Source organism: Triticum dicoccoides, chromosome 6A, assembly GCF_002162155.2.
Source record: "Triticum dicoccoides isolate Atlit2015 ecotype Zavitan chromosome 6A, WEW_v2.0, whole genome shotgun sequence".
Taxonomy (NCBI): Eukaryota; Viridiplantae; Streptophyta; class Magnoliopsida; order Poales; family Poaceae; genus Triticum; species Triticum dicoccoides.
The window spans coordinates 23,256,810-23,278,080 of NC_041390.1; the positions used below are offsets into that span (position 1 = coordinate 23,256,810).

Genomic DNA, 21,271 nt, shown 5'->3' on the forward strand with positions numbered 1-21,271 from the left:
TTCTAAACGCGATGTTTCATCACATCCCTAGTCAGGACAGCATCCTGAAAAAGTTGCCACAGGAATATTTGAATTTTGAGAGGAATTCTAGCACTCCAGATCCATCTGTAATCACACCCAGCGACATTCTTTTCCAGGAACGAGTAACACCGATTTGGTGGTAAAAGAGGTCTTACCACCCAAGCCCCATTTGATCACATCAGAGGCATCTGAAACACATGTTTCCCTGGCCCTATTACCAACCACAGCCCATTGATCTAAGAGCTCACCATTCAACCTCCTTCTAAAGAATGAGGAGGGATCAGCATTTGCGCATTTATCAATAGTGCACTCAGGATAATTGCAGATCAAGAAAAGACGAGGAAACTGCTCAGCCAGAGGGATATTGTCCCCAATGGGTCAATCCATAGTCTAGCAATGTTTCCTGATTATACAATTACTCTCCTCCCTGCCATATAAAGATTCTTCACCTTCATGATCGCTTTCCAACATGGTGAATCATTGCACTTTATTTTAATGTCAGCCACAGTAGCCCTACTGAAGTATTTGGCTTTTATAATATCCTGCCATAGGCCAGATTTAGTTTCTAATTTCCATCACCATTTAGTAAGCAGGCTAAGGTTCTGCTTATGTAAGTCTTTCACACCCAACCCTCCTTTATTCTTGGATCTACAAATCCTAGTCCATTTAACAAGGTAGTACCGTTTCTTATTCTGAGTCACATGCCAAAAGAATCTCCTTCTACATTTATCAATCCTGGCCAGAATAGTTTTAGATAGAAGGTACATGGACATATAATAAAAAGCAATGCTAGAAATATTATCATTGAGCAATGTCAAGCGCCCCCCAGATGAGGCATTGCCCCCAAGGCCAGAATCACATCTCTTAATGAATCTGGACTCTAAAAAGTCCCAGTCAGCTACTCGTAAAGAAGAAAAGGTCACTGGCACCCCCAGATACTTCATGGGAAAGTGTCCTATTTGACAATCGAACATATCAGCATATGCTCTAAGGATATCATCATCCCCCCTACACACAGGATCTCACTTTTCTGGAAATTGATTTTGAGCCCAGAAATGAGCTCAAAAATGTATAACAACAACTTCATGTTCACAGCCTTCTCTAGATCATGGTCAATGCACAAAATTGTATCATCTGCGTATTGCAATATGGCCACTCCCTTTTCAACAAGGTCCGGAGCGAGCCCAACAACTAAATCATTCTTCTGTGCCTACAGCACCATTTTACACAGGCATTCAACAGCAATATTAAAAAGGAAGGGCGACACCGGATCCCCTTGTCTAACCCCTTTAAAGTTCTTGAAATATGGGCCCATAACGTTGTTCAACTTCACGCTAACTGTGCCATCGACCAGAACACTTTTAATCCACCCACACCATGTGGGACCAAACCCTCTCATCTCGAGACATTCCAAAAGAAAGTCCCAATTCACTTTGTCATATGCTTTCTCGAAATCAAGCTTAATGACAATACCCACTTTCTTCTTGATGTAAGTATGATGCAGAATTTCATGCAAAGATAATACTCCATCCATGATATTCCTATGCTTGATAAATGCATTTTGATGTCTACTAAACAGCTTATCAGCAAAGGGAGCCACCCTGTTATCCAACACCTTAGTTATCACTTTGTAAGGACATCTTAGTAGGCAAATCGGCCTAAACTGCTGGATTTTATTGGCCCCATTGATCTTGGGCAGTAAAGTAATAATGCCATAATTCAATCCACAGACATCAAGCTCCCCAGCATGAAAGGCAGTAAACAATCTCATGATATCACTCTTCACTATCTCCCAGCAATGCTGGTAGAATTCAGCGGGGATATTATCCGGACCAGGGGCCTGTTATTTTTCATGGAAAACAAGGCTCTCTTCACTTCTTCCTCTATGAAAGGCCTATTAATACATTCTCTGTGTAAAAAAAAAGAGACAGCACGGGCACGGATTAGATCTTCATCCCCACGGTGTGGGCTGCCTACTCTGCTCACTCCGACATGCCCCGCGACCTGCGCCAGCAGAGTAGCCGAGGCGGCGGCCAAGCCTGGTCCGTCGTCCGGAGGCAGCCGCGGGGGAGCATGAAGGAGGCGCGCCTCGGGGAGTTTTTCCAGCAGATCCGCTCGACGGCGTCTCCGTCCTCCTAACCTAACCGGCGCCGCCAGCCTCCAGATCGCAAGGTCGCCTCTTTCCACATTCCCCTCCCCCATTCAGCTTCAGTATTCTTCCGGTCGTCCGAGGGAGATGGACGGGATTGGGTTCGCCGTCCCAAATATTGGGATTTCTTCTTGGACCAGATTTCTTTCTTTCACATCAATCTTTAATTTGGGCCCTAGATGGGACGGCGGGATCTCTTAGCAACGGAATTCACCACTTATTATGTAGGAATTCTTAGAATATTTACATTTTGGATTACATATATATTCTACTTTCATTCCCAACAATTCATGATCCTAGGACAGTAGTACCTGGACCCCCAAGCCAACTATCCGTGGAAAAACTGCACCTAGCTCCACACCGTTGTCAATTGATGCTCCACCCTCCACTCCAGCAGCGACTTCCGTTAGATTCCAAGCCCCAAAGTCCTGATTGGACCCTCAAGCTGACTAGTTGTGGAAAAAGACTGCGCTCAGCTCCACTCTCCAGCGCCTTCCATGAAATTCCTAGCCCCAAAGTCCTCATTGGTCTCCTATCGCAAGAAGAACATATAACTGACCCGGGAGAAAAGAAGACCACATGTTCATGGCAAAATCTCCAATGGACACACTTCACTTCTCCTGCATCCAAATAGCCATAGCCTTGCTCTTGTTCACTCAAGCCAAGAGCACCACAGAGGGCAGCACATCTGCCCTGCATCCAAACGATGCGATCCCCAGCTGTGTTGCCGGTGAGAAGTCTGCCCTTCTTGCCTTCAGGGCAGGCCTATCAGACCCTGCCAACCTCCTTTCATCATGGAAGGGCGATGACTGCTGCCGATGGAAGGGCGTCTACTGCAGCAACAGGACTGGCCATGTTGTCAGGCTCGATCTCCAAGGAAACGGGCAGGCGCTGGCAGGCAACATAAGCTCCTCGTTGCTTGGTTTACATCATCTTCGGTATCTCGACCTCAGCCACAACAGATTCGACAAGGTACATATACCGGAGTTCATTGGTTCCATTAACAATTTGAGATATCTCGATCTATCAGGGTCACTGTTCGTTGGAAGCATACCACCGCAGCTAGGGAATCTCTCCAACTTACGATACTTAAATCTTGGATACATCTCAGACAACACATACTCCACTGATATCACCTGGTTGTCACGGTTGACTTCCCTTGAGCACCTAGATATGTCTGGGCTGAACCTCAGCACACTTGTTCACTGGCTTCCATCTGTGAACATGCTTCCAACTCTGAAAGTTCTTCGTGTTACTAATTGCCTGCTTAAAAATAGCCCTGATTCTCTTCTGCTCTCAAATTTGACATCTCTTGAAACACTCGACCTTTCGGAAAACCACCTCCATAAGCATAGCAGGCCCAACTGGTTCTGGGATTTAACTAGCCTCAAGTATCTATATATCTCGGGCAATGGTTTCTATGGCCCGTTTCCAGATGGGATAGGTAATATGACCTCCATTGTGGAGATTGATTTATCAGATAATAACCTTGTGGGCATGATACCATCCAACATGAAGAACCTATGTAAGTTGGAGAGTTTGGTATCTTTCAGGAACAATATCAGCGGGAGTATAGCAGAGTTATTACATCGATTACCAAACTGTTCACAGAATAAACTACAGGACTTGTTTCTATCGGACAACAATCTGACTGGAAGCCTACCAACTGCACCAGTAGAATCCTTGAGCAACCTGAACCAGCTGTATCTCAGTGATAACAAACTCACAGGTCATGTCCCGGTGTGGATAGGAGAGCTCAAACAGCTAACGACGTTGGACCTTAGTTCTAACAACCTGGACGGGGTCATACATGAAGGTCATTTATCACGTCTAGATATGTTACAGGAATTGAGATTATCAGACAACTCCATAGCCATCACAGTGAGCCCAACTTGGGTTCCTCCTTTCAGTCTAGGAATAATTGAACTTCGGTCCTGTCAGCTAGGGCCAAAATTCCCAATGTGGCTTAGATGGCAAACACACGTAATGAGTCTTGATATATCAAACACAAGCATAAACGATATAATACCGGATTGGTTTTGGACAGCAGCTTCCTCAGTAATGTCTCTGAATATCCGAAATAATCAGATTACAGGATTCCTACCATCAACAATGGAATTTATGAGAGCAAAAGAAATGGATTTCAGTTCTAACCAGCTTGGTGGTCCAATACCTAAGCTTCCCATCACTCTAACCAAACTGGATCTCAGTCGGAACAATCTAGTTGGGCCACTACCATTAGACTTTGGAGCTCCAGGGCTTGAAACACTTGTTCTATATAACAACATGATCTCTGGGGCCATTCCATCTTCTTTGTGCAGATTGCGATCATTGTGGTTGTTAGATCTATCAAGTAATAACCTCAATGGATCAATTACCGATTGCCTAGTCAACAAGTACAGCACAAACATGACAGATCTGACTCTGAGCATCGTTAACCTAAGCTTGAGAAACAACAACCTCTCTGGTGAATTTCCTTCACTTCTCCAGAAATGTCCACAACTCATCTTTCTTGATCTCGGACATAATCAATTCTCTGGGGCTTTACCAGCATGGATTGGGGAGAAGCTATCATCTTTGTCATTCTTACGACTGAGATCCAATATGTTTTGTGGTCACATTCCAGACGAGCTTACGGAGCTTGTTAATCTTCAATACATGGACCTTGGCTACAACAATATTTCAGGGAGCATACCGAGATCTATTATTAATTGTACAGGCATGACACAAACAAGAGACAATGATGATCTTCGGGATGCATTCACTTCTGGAGTATATTCTGCTGGCAATGAACTAGTTGACTATACTGAGAATTTAACAGTACTCACGAAAGGTCAAGAGAGATTATATACAGGAGAAATCATATATATGGTGAATCTTGATTTATCCTGTAATAGTCTTATGGGAGAGATCCCTGAAGAAATCAGCGTCTTGTAGCATTGAAGAGCCTGAACTTATCATGGAACAACTTCAATGGAAAACTCCCTGAGAATATTGGCGCCTTAATGCAGGTGGAGTCACTTGACCTATCGCACAATGATTTGTCCGGTGAAATCCCTTAAAGCTTATCGACTCTCACATCATTGAGTCGCCTGAACCTGTCCTACAACAATCTGAGGGGGAAAGTACCGACTGGAAATCAACTGCAAACACTCGAAGACCCGGCCTATATTTATATTGGCAACCCCGGCCTCTGGGGTCCTCCTCTCTCTGTAAATTGTTCGTCACAGCCCGAGCCAATTCCAGGAGAAAACCACGGAGATGCAAGCGACGACTTGGTTTCGTTTTTCCTAGCCATGGGCTCTGGATATGTGATAGGTCTCTGGTTGGTCTTCTGTACCTTCTTATTCAAGAGGAGATGGAGAGTTTCATGGTACTTGCTCTGTGACAGCCTGTATGATTGGGTTTATGTGCATGTGGCTATTACCTGGAGTTCCTTGAGAGGTAAAATCAATGGCTAGAAGCTGAGATGAGATGACCATCACTGGTTCTTGGTTTGCTCTTGAGATTTATCATGAATGTATCAATCGATGTTCAGGTATTATATTGTACTAGAACTAGTCAGGATATGTATTCAAGGTGCATACCATGGACTGAGATTGGTTGCTGTTTTCCATATTGTACTAGAACCAGCACTGGTGGTCCTTGGTTTGCTCTAGATATGTAATACGATATAATCTGGAGATTTATCATGAATGTATCAATTGATATTCCAGTGCATCGTACTGGAACAAGTCACACACATGCATGTATTCTGGGTGCATTGTATTGGAACTAAACATGCACATGTATGAATTCTAGGGGCATGCCATTGACTGACGTTTGTATATTATTATATATGATGTGTTTTGTATGTGCTTTCTGTTGTTGGTCCTTTTCTTTTTATAATAGTTTATGGTTCTTTTCAATGTGCTTTTACCCCATGGTAAATATTAATACCTCGGGCAAAACTCAAATGGCAAAGATAAGGAGGATGAAACTGGTGATGGCAAGGATGATGATAACATGGCAGGTGATGGAGCTGATTCTGATTTTGTTCTGGCCTGCAAGATGTTCAATTCTGCAAGAGCAATAGTTGAGAAGAACCCAGACAACACTATGGAGAGAAAATCGAAAGTCTTTGCTCTAGCTGAGGTCTCCATGTAAGAGGTGGTCTCCGTTTTGTTTGTTTTGTCCTGCATGCAACCGTTGGATCTTGGATGGTTTTTACAGATGGCATAGACTGCTCGATTGATTACTGCTTCAAAGGTTCAGCTCTCTTGGATTATTCGATTGAGCCTGACCATTGTCGATTTGTCGAACTGTGTCCTCCCTGTGGTAATGACTGTCAGTTGTCTGCCTCTGCTTTATAGTAGTATAACAAAGCAACATATTTGCAACCCAAGCGCTGTTGTGTATCCTTATCTTAGCGCAGGTTCCTTCACTTGCACAAAGTGCACATGCTATTGCATATGCACATGGAAAATGTGAGTTCAGATAATGCTTGTATCTTGTATATATTGGCTTTGTTAATCTGTTTATTAACTCAGTCCCATAAATAGTTCCTCTAATTCAGTCCTAGAAACGTGTGCATATCGTCCGAATTGGGGTGCATGCTTGGAGGTGCGATCCAATATTGTGTAACGGCTATCTCACTATGCGAGTCACGTATGCAGAACCTGAAAATTGCTCTGGAAGCTTTGTTAATGATGCATCTGCTTCTGAAGCAAGGGGGCTCGCAAAAATCTGCTGCTGTAGAAAATGAGATTGAGTTCTTCAGTGACATATTGGCTGAAACTGGAGAAGAAGGTGATTATAAACCAGATTGGATTCATGTTACCAGTCTTTCTCATTAACATAGTGCTCTATGACAACTGACATGTTTTTTCTTGCTTATAAGGATTGTTGTCTTTTTGACATATACTCCCTCCGTTCCTAAATATTTGTCTTTCTAGACATTTCAAATGACTACAACATACGGATGCATGTAGACATATTTTAGAGTGTAGATTCACTCATTTTGCTCCGTATGTAGTCACTTGTTGAAATGCCTAGAAAGACAAGTATTTAGGAACGGAGGTAGTAGTATGAGTCTTTTTGATTCAGCTTGAAGAACTGGAACAAACGATGTCAGCCCCAAAAGCAGGCAAGTAATCAACGAAACCGAACCAACAAGTCAACAAAAGGTTAAATGACTATGCTTGGGTGGATGCTGGCTCGCTGAGAAGGGCTCTGCTTTTGCTCCTGCTCTTCCCGAACAACACTCCATATACTAATAGTTTCCAGTGTCTGAGGAAAGCAAGAAAAGATGATCAGCTCGGCATGAGATTGACAAAATGCAGCAAAGCGAGTGAAGAGAAACAGTAATGTATACAGATTTGGCTCAATGAAACAAAAAGAATGGAATTTTCAAATTTGAAAAATTTAGAACGGAATTATCAGAGCCAAGTTTCGATCTTGGGACCTGTGGGTTATGGGCCCACCACGCTTCCGCTGCGCCACTCTGATTGCTGTTGTGCTTGTTCTGAAACTTAGGTTTCTATAGCTTGCTCGGCCTGTTCATGAAGGAATAGAAGACGGACTGACACGGCCCGAGCCCGACGGCGGCTTAGCGTGCTACAGGGCCGTGGCCCAACCAGGCCCAAGTCCCAGCCCTTCCTCTGGACCAAGAGTTTCGCGGCTTTCCACCCTCGCAGTGCCATCGCCTTATCCTCCACCTCCTCGCCGCAAAACCAACCAGTCACTCACGCACGCACGCGAAATCCGCCGGCGGCGGCTCCCCAGATGCGCGCTCCTCCCCTGCTCGCGCCGTCCACGCCGCAGCCGGCACGTCCCCTTCCTCTCCGTCCCAATCGCCCCTTGTTCTTCTCGCCGAGAAGGCCGCCGCTTCTCGCCGTCGCGCGGTCCAAGGGCAGGGACGACGCCAGCTTCACCGATCGCATCCTCGACTACATCGAGGGTAATGTCCAAAATATCTCTCGTTACCGCGCGCTCCTTCATGCATCTCCAGATTTATGTCAGCTGTAGTTCAGTGTTCTTGTGCCAATGCAAATATTGGGGCTCGGTAAATATTGGTCGCCTGGAAAGTGGGTTACATGATCTTTTTTTTAAACAAGGGAAATTAAGAAGAAGAGAGTTACCCGGTTAATTAGCGGGAAACCAGGTGAAAACCTTCACAGCCTACGGAATCAGGCACACAAAAGCTACATCACAACACTGCTGCGAAGAATATATACATAGGTGAGGTTGCACAGCGTTGGTGTCATCATCCTCACTTCTCTGTTTCTCCCTGAGCAAGCGTCAGCAATTTCTCTACAACCGACAGTCGACAAAGCCCACATCATGAAGGCCGTGAGAAACCACATGAAGATCCATGCCAAGCAATTGGCCACACGCATCGCCCGACAGTGCATCTCCAATTCTGACGACGAGATACGAAGGAGAAATATGCAAGGCTGGGGCCGCAAAAGATCACCGAATGCACCACCTATCACCTGTCATCGTCACCAACCGGGCTCCACCACCCCAGCTTCGGCTGCACATCAATGGACAAACTGAGATAATCTAGCGGACACGTCGAAGGGCTGACTACCGCAACCATTGCCGCTATCTCGACATTGGTCATCACCGTCATCATTGCTATGCTCGCCCAGACAACCATCACCATCCTCACACCATCCATTGGCCCCTCCAAACAATGACAATTGCAAGAACGACACCCCCAAGGGGAGCATGATGCAAAAACACCACCATCGTTCCACTCCAGCGAAATATGAGGTTTCCTCCTCGTGGTTGTCTAGTTGGAAGGGTGAGCACCATGCCTTGGAGACATCTTCAAGAAAAAGTGGTGCTCGAGGGTGTTGCCACTCCCCCTCGGAGTTGTCTGGGAGGAAGGACAAGCACCACACCTTTTTTTAGAGAGTAGGCTCGCGAAGAGCCCGACTTTGAATTAACATAGCCATCAACCAGCCAGAAATTATAACACATGATTCAAACAACAACGGCCACACTGGTACAAAGGGGGACGCTGGAAAGCAAACATCAACTACAGCCTCCACAAGAAACTAAGGAAAGGAAAATGAAGATTACTGCTTGCACATGCCAAGCACTCCATGCTACGATCATAGAAATCAAGGTCGGAGCAGCAGGGCAGGACATAGCCGACCGTCGAAGGTGGACAGTGCACCAAGTAGCACATAGGGAAGGAGGGGACACAACATCTTCCTTCTCTATCACCAAAGGGGGACCCTACCCCCTCGCCTTGGATAGAATGATGCCACATCGTCGAGATTTAGGTGAGAAGAATCCCCCCTCACATCGCAAGGTGGACAATGGGCGACCACCTAGATTCGGGCTAAATCTAGCCTGCTGCACCGCCGCTGTCCACGCCCAACTAGTTGGAGAAGGAGAGCTTTCGGAATCTAGATGCTCAAGACGAGGCGGCAGGGCACCGAGCAAAGATGAAGAGAGGCAAGGGGGATAGAGCATCGACGACATTGGTAACCAGGTGTCTCCAACTTCCGTCAGGCCACTGCCACTGGGAAGGGGGTCCCTATCCCCTTTCATCAGGATTGAAGACGTTGTGCCACCGCGACCGAGTGACATCCACCGCCACCGGAGGGCACCAACCTCCAGATCCTTCGCGATGCCTTCAAGAAGGAAGCGGCGTTTAAGTGCGTCTCTGTTGCCTACCCTGACCATTAGCCAAAGGCAGAGCTTTCACCCGATCCTGCCTTGCTCTCCACCCGCCCAAGCTTCGAGACTAGTTGGACCACTGAACTCCCCTCCCCAATCGTTTGCAGCTATCTGATATGCCTAGCTCAGGCCCATCGGCCCGACGGGGACCGCAAAATCGACAACTAGAGAAAGATCTCCTAGATCCAGGCTCATCGGAGCCTGCTACCCTGCTTCCTCGATGCTAAAGACCAGTCGTAGCCATACCAATAGGACGTCGTGCCCCACCACAGGGGAGTTGTCGCACCACAAAGAGTTTCAACATCGTCGATGAAAACAAGGCCTCACTGAGAAAGCCAATGCATGCATCCACTCCAGGCCTGTGTCGCTAGAACCATGCCGATGTTGAGCAGCCCCGCCAGCGCCGACGCTGCGCGGGCTTTGCCTAGCGACGCCTGCTGTGGGCAAGGAGGTAGATATGGGAGGTGATAGGGGCAAGAACGCGGGTTTGTGGCTCCCCGGTGATGCTCGGCGAGCAGTACATAAGCGAGAGAGAGTAGTCTTTCACTTGTACACGCAGTGGTTACATGTTCGGATTGTGCACGGACGATGCAATGATCACTAAGAATCAACTTTTTATACTTGATATGTAATGGCTGGTGGGAATATGTTTGTAGTCTAACCCTATTTTTCTGCACTTTTCCGTGGTGCCGCTCCCAATTGCATACCTGAGGCTAAGGGGTAGAGACATTCTTATATTGCATTTCAAAAGAGACGTCTCTTATATAGAGAAGATTCCCAAATTTAAACTAGTTTCGAAATAGAGTCCAGATTAAACTACCAATCACGTTATAGTTCATATGTGAATGGATTCTATCTTTGTAGTCACACCTGTGAGCAATCATCATGATCATGTCTAAATTCCACTAAGCATGTATGTCGCTATTAGGTCCGTAACCTAATCCATGATCTATTTCCCCCCAACTATTAATGTACCTGGGCAGTCTTCCAATATCATGCAAAGTATATTGTATTTCATTGATAATCGACCAGTTACCTTAAGCATATATAATACTTAACTACATTCCATCAAATGATAATCCCATGCTGAGTAAGTAAATCAATTTCATGCACAAATACATGTATGATTGCACAAACACATGCAATATTCCATAATGAGGTAAGCCGAATATTAAATTTTGCTGGATTGAGTCTATTCATGCAAGTTTTCTGCTATTGACTGTCAGGTTGTATTCTCTGAAACCTTTCTGTACAGGCGGTCCGAAGTTGAGGAAGTGGTATGGAGCACCCGATTTGCTTCCCAAGGATGGGGGTGCCGAGGGCGAGGAGGATGAGTCTTCAGGTGTATAGACAAAAAGATCCATAAATGTGTATACCATCTTGTTGACATTATTTCTTATTTGTTGGCATGTTTTCGGATGAGAATAGATATCGAGGAGCCTCGAGATGCCGTGCTAGTTACCAATGGCGACAGTGAGATTGGACAGGTTTGATTTGTTCTTCAAGTTCCTGTTTACAATCAGTGCAGAAAATGCTATCCGGTCCTATCTTCAGTATGTCACTAGTCACTATACTCCAATTTCTTCTGTATTCTTGTGTTATGAGCTGAACAATATACTGTATATTCTATTCTTACTGACATGTGTGTTCAAAGCCAAACTATCAGTTTCTTAAGGCAATATTTTGGCACTTACACAAGATTTTCTCTACAATGTAAACTTTTAATTCTACCAACGTAAAAGAGTTCTTTCTGCAAATTCTTTTTGGGAAACTACTCTAGTATATTCAAATCATTTTAGAAAGACTCAACTGGTGTTCATATATCCTCGGATGTCGCCTTCATGTTTTTCCCATTATTAATATCCAGAGTTCTTTGTTGCTATTTCTCAGTGAATATCGCAATGTCTAAATTGCATATGTACAGCTTGATAAATTTTCGCAATTCCTGAACTTTCATTTGCTTGTATTTTCAGATGGTGATATTGTCACTAATTCTGAAAAGGGCCAGAATAAAAGCATTAGTGAAGGACAAACGATCAACTGGAGAAGCTTTTGGAACTTACGTGGAGGTGACAATTTTTAATTCTCACCTAAAAAATTCTGGTTATTTATCGTATGCTATTTTTCATCAATTTTTCTCTGATAAATACGGTGACTTGTCTTAACATTCCTTGTTTTGGTTTCCTTGTAGTGCATGGTTGGCAACATCAGAGACAAGTCCTTCACAAGGAAAACATTAAGGGGTGTTCGTGCTGTAATTTGTCCAACCGACGTACGTATCCACTCAATGTTCATTGTTCATTCATTTATGAAACTTTTCTGGCATAATCCTACTATTTCGTTCTATGCACAATTATTGTTTGCTTGTCGCATCAATGAGTTACTCAAGCTATCCGTTTGATGTTAGTACATCACTGTATTTTTTGTCTTCCCCACCTTTTGGCGTTATTGAGACATGCTCTTGTGTTTGAAGATTCCTGTGTGGCATGAGGTTTATCCATGTAGACTTATGAGAATCGAAAGTTTGTACAGTGTATCTGGTGGTACTTACGGATTGATTTCTTCAATGTTTATCTTTGTAATTTAGTTGTGTGTTCAACAATTACGTCAGAACTGTTTCAAGACTTTTCCTTGTGGCAAAAAGTTCTCCGCAGCATACAAAGCCTTGATTGCCTTGACCTTCTATTGCAAATTTTCAACAGGATGGCTTCTTTTCTGACCAGATTGACCTCAAAGGTGTCGAACACATTGTCCTGCTATCCCAGGTTTACTCCTCTCTTGTAACCTCGGGTTACCCGGTTCAGCCTAGTTTTTAGTCACTACCATAAAAGATCTTGATAAAATGCAGCTATCTGTCTACAGAAATAGCGGTGGGCTCCAAGCTATTATGAACAGCAAGCTAAGGAAGCTAGCTGAGCGAGATGAAGAGGTGGTTCTTGCATCTGGCATCCCATCTACGATAGTCAGGAGTGCTTCTCTGGAGACCACTCCGGGTGGTGAGAAGGGGTTCAATTTTACAGAGGTACCAGACTACCAGCACACAAAGCTACCTTATCTCTCCAATAGCGTTGCGTAATTTAGACCAACTTTCAGTGAGTAAAGCTAAAGCTGTACAATAAACCACACAGCCAGACAGGTTCATTGGACGTATCATGTAATTTGCAAATTTCTCGCAAAAAGAAAGTAATTTGCACATAACATAGACATAGTAAATATAGATAATTATATTTCTTTTGTTTTTTTGAGGCAAGAGTATCTTTTCATATGGTACATGAAATACACAGGGTATAGCAGCCAAGGGGAAAATAAGCAGAGAGGATGCTGCTACAATTTGTGTGGAGGCCCTGGATGCCATTCCCCAGACAACACTCATATTCGAGGTAATTAGCTCAAGAAGGGCTCATGTAGGAGCTTGAACATTATTCATTTCCAATACGCTGCTATATATGATGAAACTAGTGTTCTATGAACCCAGTGCCAGATCTAGGATTCTAAAAATGTTGGTGCCACACAAGCACAATCCAAATGTCATGGACAATGCCACAAATCACACCCACAAATTTAGAATGTGTCAAAAAATACATCAATACATGGTATCATAGCCTAATAATTTCGACTAATATGTTTGAAATAGGCTTTGGGCAATTCCCCAGCTTGGTTGAGGTATAAATTATACATGTCTGAACCTTGTTCACTCTTCTGCGGTGCACGAGGAAAGGGTTTATGCCCAGCTTCTTATCTTCCGTGTTACTTCAGGTGGCAAATGGTGATGAAAACGTTACAGACTGGAAAACATGGTTCGCTGAACGGATGGCAAAGGGCTAAAGCAAAGACACATGATTGGAACACAAGTTTATCTTGTTGATGTATATAATATATGAATATAGGAGAAGGATCCAAAAGGAAAGAGATTCAACATTTCCGCATCGAGTCGCTGCCCCCCATGACAATCTAATCACAGATCTGAACAAAATGCGTGGATTTCCATCCACTAGTCTTCTGGTCCACTAGTCTTCTGGGAAGTCTTGCATCAGTTCTGAAGCTGAAGTGCAGTGATCCAATTATTTACAGGTTCATGAACACAAGCAACAGCGATATTTCTTTCTTACATTTTTTTTATGTTTTTGTAATCTACATTTGCAATATATACAGTGCTGTAACAGTTAAACTCATTCTTTTGCCATGGCAATTAACTGTAAATATCATCGTACTCTACTTATCAAAATGATGGGAAAGCTAAGCTTGTTAATATTGTCATGCACTATTTCTGCTGAATTGCTCGGTTGTCCTCTAATTGACTGGGTAACTCTTGTTTTCCAAAAGAGAAACAATATTGAAAGAGCCTTGTACCAGCATGTACAACCGTGCACCTGCTGTAATCCAAATCACAAGTTGACAAAAGATGGCAATTTTCCTATCAGCGTGATGTTGGAGGAGGTTTTGCCTTCTATTTATACATGCGGGCTATGACCGTTAGTTTGGTAGCTATCCATTGGGATTCGGGAATCCCTTACATTAGGCGATCTCATGATTTAAGTGGAAAATATCTCCCTACAACCATAAGACCCATGATCCTTACCTCCCATCGAGTCCCCACCTGGGTGTAGCCGGGAACGGGACCTGGAGATGTCATTGATGTGCTCTCGAAAAAAGTGATGCACAATCTAAAGGGAAATGTGGGTTCATTTGATCTCCGATGCTTATCAGATAAAGGCCACAAAATTTTCCACACTTGAAAGTGGCGCTATTTCATGGAAATCCTGTACCAATTTTTTCGGGGAGGGAGGCGGGGGGAGTAAGCAAACCATCTTAATGAGGTCAAGAGTGTAAGCTGAACTGACAACATTGGATAGAACCACCGTTGAAGCGGAACAACTTCCTGAGCTTTTTATGGACTTGCCAGTGGTTGAGAAATCAATTTTGGCTATCCTCACGACTATCAAAATGTAAGTGTCAAATTGAATAGTTCTAAGGATAATATGAAGTCCTCAATGCATTCAAAGAGAAGACTGAAATATGTTATGAAATCGAGAGACTCTAGAGTGATATATACCACAAACTGCAAAGAATCTGTTAGACCCATTCACGAAAGGGCTATCACAAAATTTGATAGGAAATACACCGAGGGAGATGGGAAGGAGTCTACTTGCTTCCATTGGGACCCCAAGTGCAACAGTTTGTATCTAGCAGGGAAGCGATCTTTGCATGAGAGAGAAGATGCTAGTGTGACAATACCGTCGTAGTCCAGCAGATGAACTACTCACACCTTATCATGGGAGCAGCGAATCAATGGCCGACGCGGAAGGAGGCGAATTAACCCGACAATGGGGTGCTGACGCAGGGCTGCAGACACTTTCGTCTCGGATCGCGAAGTGGCAGCATTGAAGAATTGCACGATAATTGGACCATCGACCAGGGGCATAAATAGACCATGCGACGAATGGAGAGACCCAATGTCCCTCTATGGGGCCCATGTGGGTTGGCCACACATCCTATGTGAAAGCCTGTGTGGGCCTCATTTGTGCCGTCATGGCTACCTAGACCCATGTTTGGCAGGTGTGGCATCCTCTAAAAGTTATGCTCAAACCTACTTATATTTTTTTTCTAAGGTACAAAAGTGCATGTAATTTTGGAAAACATAGACTTGCAACTGGCCATATGCAACATGGTTTGTCCAAATAAAGCCATAACATTGCATGTTTTGATAAGGAAATGTCATGAAAACTTCAAATGAAACCTGCATATGTTTTGGTTGTATCAGAAAGACCCATGCGAGTTGTCATTGTGGCAACCCATAGTCCAGTTGTTCAGTTGTGATTAAGTGTAGCCTCTTATTCTAGGTGGATATTCAAAGTTAATCAGTCTCTAATGAGAACATTGGTATATCAAAATAATGATTGGAACATAGGATGACTCAATGCATGTCTAAGATCTGCTGAACGGTTGTTTCAATTAATTTCCGAACAAATCCTGTAGGTGTGGAAAAATCGAATTCGGCAAAAGGTGCTTTGGGACCCCGAAGGGATAGGGCCTGCAATACCTCGTGCAAAGGTAGTTGCTCGAAAGAGATAAGGATATGCACGCTATCTCTAAGATCATATATTTACAAGAGATATACTCCTAGGAGTAAATTGCATAAAACCATCAGTTTGAGGACTAGGTTTGCGAAAAACACTAGGATACAGTTTCTCTGCAGAAAACACTACATCTTGCGTAATTATTCTGCAAAAACCATTGATCGGCGGATTTCGCTCGGTTAAGTGCGTTTATGACAGATGAGACCCGTTTTTCGCTGACATGGCATAACATTTTGCAAAAAGTGCGCTGGATGGGTCAAAAAGCAAAAACACCCCCAACATTCTTTCTCCTAACCGCCCAGGCCCTTCCCCCGTCTCCCTGGACTTCGTCAACATCGCTCCCGCAGGCCGCTGCAAGTAGTAGCTCGCCGGAGCGGACGAAGCCGGCGAACTGCGGAGGAGGGTGCACCACGGTCCAGTTCTTGTACTTGAAGTCGAACACCCACAACGCGTGCCCGCCGGAGCCTTCCTCGAACTCGATGGCGCCAGTCACCACCACGCGCCCGTCGCTGCCGCTGCTCGACTGCGCACGCCGTGCCGGCCTCGAGACCAGGCGGGTAAGGGCCCACCTCGAGCCAGCCCCGGCGCTCCCCGCTCCACTCCACCACGGTGGTGGTGCCCTCGATGCTCCGGCGAGGGATGCCGCCCCGCGTCGCCGATTTGGCCTCACCCGCGAGGAGACGCCCAGCGCGGGCTGCCGGATCCGGCGAAGGATGTCGCACCACGGCCCCGATTTGGCCTCCAGGCGAGGAGCCGCCCAACGCCGGCTGCCGGATCCGGCGAGGGGTGCCGCACCGCGGCCCCGATTTGGCCTCCAGACGAGGAGCCGCCCAACGCCGGCTGCAGGATCCGGCGAGGGGTGCCGCACCGCGGCCCCGATTTGGCCTCCAGGGCGAGGAGCCGCCCAACGCCGGCTGCAGGATCCGGCGAGGGGTGCCGCCCCCTCCCCCCGATTTTGTCTCCTGCGCAAGGAGGCGCCCGACGCCGGCTGCGTTGACCGACCCAACCAGTGGCGGATGCACGTGGGCTGATTGCATTTTTTTTATTTAGGGGTGTCTATGTAAAATCTATGGACTAGTTTGTAAAATTATATTAAAATTGACCTGGCACGAAATGTTACGACACGTAGGCAAAAAAAGGGCCCATCTGTCATAAACGTGCTTAACTGAGTCAAATTCGCCGATCAGTGGTTTTTGCAAATTGTTTACGAGAGAGGTGATGCTTTTTGCCAAGAAACTGTAACGTAGTGATTTCTGCTAACCTAGCTCTCAAACTGGTGGTTTTCTGCAATTTACTCATACTCCTAGTAATGGTATCAGATTTGATCGTATCACATACTCCCTCCGTCCCATAATATAAGAACATTTTTGACACTAGTGTAATGTCAAAAACGTTCTTATATTATGGGACGGAGGGAGTAGTACAGAAGATATCAAAGTTGATGGAGAAGAAGAGTAGCCTATAAAAAGACCTGAAGACCCTACCAATAACTTGCCACTCAAATCGTCATTCTCACAAAACCTAGTTGATAGATCAATGTATTATACCTTGAATTTCTTGTTTATCAATGTACATCTATAACTAAGACATATATCACTAGTACTTATCCTGTGGTTTTGAATCTGGGTTAAACCACCATCTCTCTGTTGCCTCCGATGAGATCCCTTAGGGCTCCCATCTTATCTCTATTGTTCTACAGACTCATCGATTGATTGTAAGTTTTGTGTTGACCAATCGTTAAACTTTGTCAAAAGGCACCGTGGTTTATAGAGGCACTTTTGCTACCGTGTATGGTGACGTGTCACCACCATGTGAAGAATCATACACCACTTTTCCTCGACGTGAAGTGCATAGCCTGGCTCGGCCGGTTTGCGGCTTCGTTAGCTGAACTGTTGAAGGAAGGCATGTTTAGTTCATATAAATATGCCAGAAAGTGCTGGTACTCATTGTAACACAGCCATGTAATTTGGGCTAGTTTCTCAACTGAAAAAAAAAACAGTTTGCGTCGAAGAGGTGATGATAGTAAGATATACAACTAGCCTGTAAGTCAAATTAAATTCAAAAGTGGTTTTGTGGTGTAGTTGGTTATCATGTCAGTCTAACACACTGAAGGTCTCCGGTTCCAACCCGGGCGAAGCCATTTATGTTCTTTTTTTTTGTGCCTTTTTCCACTGGCTGGGCTCCTACTTTGCTACGATTGTGTTACAGTCGAGGAGAGGCACAAACCCAATGACTCCTCTTTGTGTTACAGTCTGTTCCACTTTCTCCAAAACTACGATTTCATAATAGCCCAGGCATACTAAGATGGTGTTCGTCTTCCCCGATTCTACGGTGAATAATATTACGAGTGCTAGTATATTACACTAAGCAGAGTAATCAGTTTAGACATCTCAATGGACTCGAGTTGCGAATTATAAGAGCTCACATTGGAGAAAGACAGCGGCGAGCTTTTCAAAGCCTTGCATTCCTGAATGCTCATGCATCCACAGCCCAAAGTTCCTCGCCTCGCCGCCTCTGGAAACTCAATGGTTGGCTGGTACATCCATCGGTGGCCCAAAAGCTCCTTGCCAACTCTTGAAACCGAATCCTTTATAAGTATATGTAAGAAAAAAGATGCTTTAGAAGGGGAATCGTGCGAAGAATACCCACAAAAAAGAGGAATCGTGCGAGGAATACCCGCAAAAAAAAGGAATCGTGCGAATAAAGAAGTTTGCTCTGTTACTTGACAAGGAGGCTTGCACATGAACCCGAATTATAGCGAATGGGAGGCATAGTTCGCCATCATGCACCTAGCATTACTATTTCACTTATTATAATGCACCTAGTATGACTATTTCACTTATTATAATATATGCTAACGTGAAGTCCACCCATGTTTCATAGCAGCACCGTACCAAAGGCCACCCGTGTTTGCTCATATCATCGGAGTTGGACGCTTTGATTTGCATGGGAGTTAATTAATTGACATGCCTCACTGTATAATACTATCCAACAAAATAGATAATGATTGTGTTTTGTAACCCCATTGTATGAAGGCTTCCTATACAACTAAACTGTATTATAACCAAGATGAGAGTCACAAGTTAACTTACACTTTCTCCAACTATCCCTTGGTCCTTTGGATAGTAATTTCAATGCCAAATGTACTCAAAAAGTTCAGAACTTTGCAAACTCTGCCATCAACCTCTTCACATTTCACTTTGATAATCTTTAGGTATCCTGAAATAGCCGCTGGTTTCTCCATCAAACGAGCATTTTCTTCCACTTCCACTGAACATGTGGGTTTTTCTTGCTGTAGCACACAAAAAATATTTCACCAACATCCATCAATCATGCGTGAAAAGAAAACTTAACGCTGCATCAACTCTGCTACTGTCCATTTATAAAACATATACCTTACGCAATTGAAGTGTCAGATTCTCAAGAACCGGCGAATGTTCAAGCATACAAACTAGTGCACGGAGGTCAGGTTGCACACACCACTCGTTCAGCAACAATGTCTTTAACTTACTAAATGTAGGGCACCATCTCAAATCCCTTTTGAAAATAAACTGAACAAAGTGCAAAACAGTTACAGTTAAGGATCTAGTTTCAAAGTCCACAATGAACTGGTACTGAAAGTGCATTGGACCTTTGGATAAACATTGAAAATTCATACCTACATGAAGCATATAAGCAATTTCAGTATGTCATAATTAGCAACTCTCTCTACATTTACAAAGAAATGTGGACATATCATTTGGAAATTCACATCATGAACATGCGGACTTAATGGATATATATTCTCAATATCACAAGACTATCTCAACTAGAATTGGGTCAGATCTCAAAGTGCAGTCGCATAAACATATATAGAATTTCTAACATGTACACAATGAAGCATAAGAGCTCATCCAGTGGCAATACATGTAGCTACACTATTTTCGTCATTAACTGATATGCAAAGATGGATAGAGATCACGATAGAGACTACTGTAGAGATCAGAACACTCATGCATTAAAATCAAGATGGAAATATGGGTAAATTTACCATTCCCGGATGAGCTATCAACTCCAAGTTTTTAGCACGAGACAGACCTCCAAGAAGTACGCAACCACCCTTGAGGCCATCATTACCACAGCAATCCAGACAAGTACCACAACACTCCCCAGCAAAAAAACCTTTATGACAGTAATCCACTGACCAGATTTCAGAACTGACAACTGCGGTTTCTAATGACAACATGCTTTCGAGAAATGGGGTTCTACCTCCACATGATTTGAGTTGCAGCAAAACAAGATTTGGAACAGAAATATTAATCCGGACATCATCCTTGAAAAAACAATCCTTGATGCTCAGATGCTTTACAGACTGGGACAGGATGCTACTAGCATCTAAGTCACAGTCTTTTATCTTTAGATCCTCCAGCGTTGAACAGCTGGAAAAATTTAGGAAGTTGCTCTTCAACCTCCCTTCAGAAATCTCTAATCTTCTTAAATACCGGGAGACCAGAGGAGGGCCATCCAAATAGCGGGGCACATACACCGGCAAAGGGAACTTGACAGTGAGGACCTGAGTTTGGCATGACAAAGCATGATGGATCCATGTTGATATCCAAGTAAGGTCGTCTTCAAAATGATGATCATACTTATCTCGACCTCATCCAGAGTCGAGCCAGGGTCTCGGAGGAGCAGCAGGCAGCTCACAAACTTAATAAGGAAAAGGCCGCCGGTGCTCACCCCCCACCTCCCCATTTCGTTGATGCGAAGACAGCGCATGGATTTCCAAAGACAGCGCCAGCGCCGGGCAAGCAGGCAGGTGTGCACTGCCTCATCCGCCGGCAGGAAGCCCAGAACATGGTGCAGGACGTCGTCCGGCAGGGCGCTGATCCGGTCCTCGTTGCAGGACTTTGAGGACTTCTCCGCCCTGCTTGTGTGAGGCATTCTGTCAAACAGATGGTGCGCGCCGGAAGCTGCGGGAACATGAGGGGAACAACCTAAGGGGCGGGAGGCAGAAGGGACGACAAAGATCAAAATCACAGATTTGAAAGCTCACCTCTCAGGCCTTAGGTCGATTCGTCGGCGCGGCGGTGGCCGGTGGCGGGTGGCGGCGGTGAGATGGCCGGACGAACACCACCCTTGCTCCCTCTCGACCAAACAGAGCTCAGCGACGGCGACAGAGGAGATCAGCACAATGCAGCCATCAGCACATGATTCTCTTACAGATCTGCATCGATGCTTTCGAATCGGTGGAGATTGCTCTTGCTCTCGATCCCTAACCCTAGGAAATGCGGCTGCTTCTATTCGATTGATTTCGCGCAGTACATGCCCAGTGTTTGAGCTGCGGACGAGCGACACTGCTACGGGCGAT

The 21,271-nt window shown here is 44.8% G+C and overlaps 1 protein-coding gene, 1 non-coding gene and 2 pseudogenes across 2 annotated transcripts; 3 read left to right on the forward strand and 1 right to left on the reverse strand.

Moving 5' to 3' along the window:
• Window positions 1-2,012: 2,012 nt before the first annotated feature.
• Window positions 2,013-6,594, forward strand: LOC119319580 (annotated as a pseudogene).
• Window positions 6,595-7,835: 1,241 nt separating this feature from the next.
• Window positions 7,836-14,101, forward strand: LOC119319578. Its single transcript, XM_037594035.1, has 9 exons — window positions 7,836-8,108; window positions 11,100-11,186; window positions 11,273-11,331; window positions 11,818-11,913; window positions 12,036-12,116; window positions 12,547-12,609; window positions 12,693-12,866; window positions 13,129-13,224; window positions 13,601-14,101. The coding sequence occupies exons 1-9, from the start codon at window positions 7,934-7,936 to the stop codon at window positions 13,667-13,669; spliced, it is 900 nt and encodes a 299-aa protein (XP_037449932.1). The 5' UTR covers window positions 7,836-7,933; the 3' UTR covers window positions 13,670-14,101.
• A 3,787-nt stretch (window positions 14,102-17,888) lies between these two features.
• LOC119319581 lies at window positions 17,889-21,257 on the reverse strand (annotated as a pseudogene).
• TRNAV-AAC lies at window positions 17,988-18,061 on the forward strand. The gene has a single exon. It is a non-coding gene; the product is annotated as a tRNA-Val (tRNA).
• Window positions 21,258-21,271: the final 14 nt, after the last annotated feature.

Coding starts and splice junctions, on each gene's coding strand:
- LOC119319578 (XM_037594035.1), top strand. CDS start 7,934: ATGCGCGCTCCTCCCCTGCTCGCGCCGTCCACGCCGCAGCCGGCACGT. Junction 11,187..11,272: donor CGAGGAGGATGAGTCTTCAG/GTGTATAGACAA, acceptor GGATGAGAATAG/ATATCGAGGAGCCTCGAGAT. Junction 12,610..12,692: donor ACATTGTCCTGCTATCCCAG/GTTTACTCCTCT, acceptor GATAAAATGCAG/CTATCTGTCTACAGAAATAG.